This window comes from Catharus ustulatus, chromosome 2 (genome assembly GCF_009819885.2).
Source record: "Catharus ustulatus isolate bCatUst1 chromosome 2, bCatUst1.pri.v2, whole genome shotgun sequence".
Taxonomy (NCBI): Eukaryota; Metazoa; Chordata; class Aves; order Passeriformes; family Turdidae; genus Catharus; species Catharus ustulatus.
This window is the reverse complement of record NC_046222.1, coordinates 116,148,854-116,154,853: the sequence shown is the minus strand read 5'-3', so window position 1 is coordinate 116,154,853 and position 6,000 is coordinate 116,148,854. Positions and strand designations below refer to the sequence as shown.

At 46.2% G+C, this 6,000-nt stretch overlaps 1 protein-coding gene across 2 annotated transcripts in view; it reads left to right on the top strand.

The window, feature by feature from the left end:
• Window positions 1–613: 613 nt before the first annotated feature.
• Window positions 614–6,000, top strand: part of SRPX (sushi repeat containing protein X-linked) — a 41,683-nt gene continuing 36,296 nt past the window's right edge. The window contains exon 1 of one of the 2 annotated variants that reach the window (XM_033053542.2): window positions 614–740. In XM_033053542.2, coding sequence (XP_032909433.1) covers window positions 671–740 — 70 coding nt within the window. In that variant the 5' untranslated portion in view covers window positions 614–670. The remainder of the gene's footprint in view (window positions 741–6,000) is intronic. The other variant, XM_033053544.1, reaches the window with a different exon arrangement.

Here is a 6,000-nt window from a genome sequence, read left to right as displayed (position 1 = left end):
GCAGCGTGGGCAGCGAGCCCAGGGAGGAGATTCTGCCCCTCTGCTCGGCGTGGTGAGGCCCAGCTGGAACAGCGCAGCCAGCTCTGGGCACCCCAGCACGGGAGGGACACGGAGATGCTGCAGCGAGTCCAGAGGAGGCGGTGGGAGTGGAACGAGGTGACCTTTATGCTCCCGTCCAACACAAACCATCCTGATCTTATGATTCTGTGACCCCTCTCCGGGCCAGGGCACCAGCGGGCGATTCCCGGAAGCCCCGTCGGAGAGCAGGGGGCAGCAGGAGCCCCTGAGGGGACAGCACAGGGCACAGACAGGCCGGGGATCACTGCGGGGACAGCACAGGGCACAGGCGGGTCGGGCACCACTGTGGGGACAGCACAGGGCACAGACAGGCCGGTGATCACTGAGGGGACAGCACAGGGCACAGGCGGGCCGGGGATCACTGAGGGGACAGCACAGGGCACAGGCAACACCGCAGCCCCAGCATAGCACCCCAAAGGCCCCATCGCCTTCCCGGGAGGCGAGGCGGGGCCGGGCACTGGGAGGAGGAGACTCCGGCGGCGCCGGGAGCTCTCGGAGAATGTCCCCGTCCCACTCCTCCTCCTCCTCCTGCTGCTGCTGCCGCCCCTTGGCCGCTGTGCAGCCCGGGCCGGGCAGAGGCGCCGTGTGGAGCATGGGGAGCTGCTGGCTGCGCCTCGCCGCGCTGCTCGCCCTGGGCGCCCGGGCCAGCCTGGAGTACGAGGGTGAGGAGGGGGAGGAAGGGGCGGCGGGGCCGGGCGGGGAGCGGGGCCGGGCCGGGGGCGGCGGGAGCTCCGCGGTGTCCGCGGCAGCCTGAGGGGCCGGGGCCCGTGCTGCTCGCTGTGTCTCGCTCTGTGCCTGCCCCAGTGCCGCCAGCGCGGGTGAAGCCGCATGGGTGTGGAGTTACTGCTGGAGCGGGTGAAGCGAGTGAAGCTTGCAGCCGTGCCGGGTCTGAGCCCTGCCGGGTGCGGGCTGGTGGCAGCCCCGCGCCTTCTCCCTCACACTGAGGGTGTCACATCGGCACCGCCGTGCCGCCAGCTTGGCGGGCGGACAGAGGAGGCGACACCGCTCAAAGCTGCTCAAGGAGGAGAGGGAGGCTCTGTGCTGTCCCTCAGTGTAAAGTGTAAGTCCGATGGGCCAGCCCTGCCGTGGCACTTGGACCGTGGCTCTTCGGAGCCTTTCAGCAGCTTTTGGTGCCCGGGTGAGACTGCATGCAGCAAGGTGATCTCAGTTTTTAGTGTGAAAAATGAATGGGTGAGTCTGCCTGGTTTCTAGTAAATAAATTAAAAAAACCCAAAAACGCATGCTGATGATATTTCACTTCTAGCTGTGTGCATTTCTCATAGCAAAATTTGAAATGAGCTCAGATTTAGGTTCTGTTTCCATGTGAAAGGAAAGGAGTGTGTGCCTTCTGCCTAAAGCAGCTGCGTCTTACCTGGTTAAACATTTCTGTTTTGTTTGGCATCGCAAAAAATGGCATGCCCTGGTGGTGGTTTAACAGGTGTAGTCCTGAGAGTCTGTGGTCAGAGCAGCCTTTCACGTAAATGGTATGGCTTCAAGCTGAGGAGCATTTCTGGGTTGAAAGGGAAGGGTGGCAGTGAACTGGCAAGAAAGGTGTCTGATACAACTCGCAGCTGCATGTTGGTGATACCCATTTTTTGTTTCCTGGAGCTATCTCTACTTAATATATAGTTCTGTCCATGGAGGGGTGTAAAATGGCATAATGGTGGTATTTGTGAGTTGAGGTTCAGCTTGCTTTATTTTCCTTGGCGGGTTCCAAGTGACTTCTTTCCAAGACGAAAGATGTTGGAACACACGTTTATGCTTTTTCTTTACCAAACACTAAGGTACTGCACACATCAGTTGCTAAATCAACAAAGACAACAGAAGTTCCCGTCCTGGCATTTCTCTGAGGATTACTGTACTGCCAAATTCTCTTTATTTTCTTAGGAAGATGAGTGAATGCTTTAGTTTGTGGTTCATGAGAATGTTATAGTCTTCAAGTAGTTTACAGAGGATGCTAATATCCTATTCTCTGTTTTCCTAAAAGGCCAAATGTAACCTCTTTAATCTCAAAAGTCAAATTTTTGCATGCAATCTTCAAGTGGGCTGCACAAAAGCCTTCTTGTTTCGTCTTTCACTCATTTGTAAGTCCAATTTCCTCCTTATGCTTAGTGTCAAAGGCTCCAAAGGGCTTAAATCATCAGCAGCTGTAATTGTAAACCCTAATATTAGGTTAATGTTTCATGTTGCTTCTGTTTGTTTTTAGTGAGAAATGTGATATTCTTTCAGATCTTTACTCCCAGTATGAAATCTAGTGAAACTGTTAATAGATGTTTTTTCTAATATTGGTACTGTGTTGGTATGTAACACATTAGGTAGGGAATGCCATTAAGTCAACTAAAATACAACATGAGTTGTTGGGGTTGAGTTGTTGGTTATATAGGCACAAGATTAATGAACCCTACCAAGATGTTTACCCTGGACTACATTGTAGACAAAGCCAAGAAGTCTGTTATGGGTTCATGTAAAATGCTTGCATTTAATGGTAGATTGTTCTTTAAACATCAGGAACAGTCTAATCAGCTCTTGAACTCATAATTTGGTAACACTGGAGTTTTTGGTGTAGGACATCTGTGCTCCACAATTCCAAAGACTATGTTAAACACCACACTAAATAGGTGAATTTTCATCCCCTGAGAGTTCTGCTATCAGTTTTTTGATGATAGGCAAGTACAAATCAAGCCAGTATTCTACCTGTGAAAATGTAATTGAACTAATTATCTGCTCAGCAGAAGCAAGAAAACTGAAAAATACCCAAATAATTAAAATTCTCAAAATACTTAAAAGCCTTAGAAGCAACAGCTGTTTGAACTGTAACTGTATTTTCAAGTTTTGAAAGGATCCTGTGAAAGGTATTCTCATGTTGGTACATTCAAAGCTAATGAGGCACTGACAAAATCTCTCTGATGGTACTACTCAGAAGAAAGTTTGTTTTCTCTTCAAGAAGAGTTTAGAGATGCACCTCTTGGAAGTTAAAACAAGTGTAAAACCTTTTCCCTAAAGACTGAAGAGGGAGATGTGATCTTGGAGCTCTTCAGTGACTTTCTGTGGTATTGGGAAGGGTACAGCTGTCCACATGTGCATATTTACTTATGGAGATCCCTTGTTCAGTACTGGGGGATGTGAAGGTGAAACCAAGTGGCACTGTATGATGTAAGGCTGTGGTATTTATGTCTTATACTTTTGGCAGATGGAAAGAAAAGCTTATCTATGATAGAATAAATGGGAACTGTGCACTGGAACACTGGTCTGAAGGGGCCATGAACCTTGAGCAAGATGTCATTAAAATCACTTGAAGACTATGTGATATTATGGAACTATTTTCAAAAACTGTATGAGATTCAATTCAAAGAAAACCTATGTATATTATGGATTAAATATGAGTAGATGGAAGTCAGGTTGTGGAAAGGGTAGTTCTTCTCAAAGCTGTGATCAAGGGATGCACCTGTGAGTGAGACTTCTGAGTGCTTCAGCCCTTCAGAGAGAGGCAGGTCTTGCCCGATAGAGTTTATGCTATAAATACACAAAGGATAGGAGGACAAAACTGAAGTCAAATGGCAGGCTTTAAAAAAATCTGGCATCACAATAATTTGATTGCTACTCACAGCTCCTCTCCATCAGACCAAGCTGCAGAATGGTCAAGAAGCAATCTCCTGAGCTGCAGTGCCAAGGGTGGGGCCTGTTGTGCCATCCTTTTGTTGTGTTTTTCTTTTAAACACAGTTTTTGCTGGCTGCCTTGTCAGTTCTGGGTGACAATTTTTATGTGCAGGATCCACGTGTGGAGCTGTGGGTGACACTTGTGACCCGTGGTGGGCACAGACGTGGGTGTGTTGTGTGCTGCCAAACACAGCACAAAACCCAGCATGGGAATGGATTCTCCGAGGAAAGATGTCCCTGTCCACAGCAGGGTGCTTGGAACTAGACCAGCTTTAAGATCCCTTCCAATCCAAGCCATTTATGTTTCTGTGATGTACTGAATGCAAACAGGTAAGTGCGTTCTGAAGCACACTTTATCCACAGTTGTGCTTTGGATGGGCTGGCTCTGTCTGAACAAGCTCCAGTTATCTGGATAGTGGCATTTGAGTAAAACTTCCAGCAGCAGAGAAGCCTAATAGAAATTACATTCTCAGGTGAACTCAGGCATAACAGATATGTCATGTTAATATCAATCAGTAATGTTAACTCATCTCCTGACACTGCTTTCAAATATTCCTGTGTGAAGTGGACCATTTTCATGAGCTGTAGTAACTCCCTACTGAAAACTCCTTGTGGCTTTATGAGCATTACCAAAGCAGTAAATTTCTTCCTGAGTGGTCCTTAAATAATCAGGTCATTGCATCCTCTCCGCTCAGCCTGCTCACTCTTCAGCAGCACCTGGGGGCTTTGGTGCAACTGAAATCTCCAGGGTGAGATCACATCAACAGAGTGAAATTAAGGATATTTCAATGAGCTGTTGAGCTGTCCTTTCTCTCACAGTGAAATACACCTTGCCAGACAGCACAGACAAACATTTAGTGCCTTGGGTAGCTAAGTCTGGCCAAGCATTGGAGGTGGTACAGGAGGTGCCATAGAGCCATCAATGAGAGGTTTTTTTCATGCCTGCAAGCTGCTGTACCCCCCTTATCTTCTTGGTCCACTGCAGCAGTAAGTGCTGGCATGACAAGGGCTTGTCAAACATCTGCAGTGTAAAAACCAGAGTGTTTATAAAAGCTTGCACTTGAGATAGCCATCAGTGGGTGTGAGGTTCTTCCTGTGAAAGGTATAAATGTGCTTATAATTTCGTTTATCAAAAGCATTGATTCTAAAAGTAATTTGGAAGTGTTGATTTGTGTTTCACTTCTGTCTCCTTGTCTGACAGTTGAATTGAGTAGCTAGAAATGAGCATCACTGAAATATGGTTTTATTCTCCTACTCTAGACCTGTGAACAGAATGGTTATTGATTGGTCGAATTTGTGGCTGATGAAGGTGCAGGGAGCAAGATCTGGCAAGTTCTTATGTTTTTATTCAGTTGAATAAGTCACTGGTTTAAAAATTCACACTCCATACACATTTTACATATAGCCTTAGGCAAGCTGCTTAGAATTACTTTGCAGAGTTTGGAGATGAGCATGGGCTTAAGCCCACACTGAGCTGTTCTGATGTTTGTTGATAAACAGGAGTATCTTTGTTGGCAGAGACTGCTCCCAAGGCACGGATCCCCAGTCCGGCATTGTGATTGTTTGGAGTGGAGAACAGTGAAGAGGCAACCAAAACCCATTCCTCCCTCCCAGCACCCCCACCACACTTTCATATTTTGTCCAGAAAGCATATCGGTAATCTAATACTTCACAAAATTCTGATATGTAGTGCATTGTAATACAGACTCAAATTTAATATTGTTAATCTTTCATAGTACTTATGTGAAACTTCTGAAACTGCGTTTTTTCCCTAAGTGGAGTAACAAGTTACATGTTGCTCTAAATACATGGCTAATTTTTCAGCTTCCAAAACGTCTGTGTTTTGGTTGGTTTGATTTTTTTTTCTTTGAATTTGCTGTTTCAAGTTATGTGGAAAATTACGATGTGTTTGTATCAACCATTTCACAAGGCATTAGCTTAATTTTTTTTACGCAGTAAATGAACACCTCAGCATACAGAACATGGCTGGCTGGCTGGCACTTCCCTGCCACTGTTTCTAACTATTGATTGTATCTAAAGGGCACTGTTAAGTTTATTCAAACTGAAAATTTGTGCTGCAGTACCTTGAAAATGGCTCCAAATTGTGGGCTTTAAATTTAACTATTTTGATCTTTCCTGTAACTTGAAATAGCCACTTAAGATCTCTGCCTGAGTTTGAAACCACTTTGACTTGTCATTTGGCACATCTTCATAGGAAGAGAGAAAGGATTTTTGTACTTCTTGAGAGATCCAAGGAAAAAATTA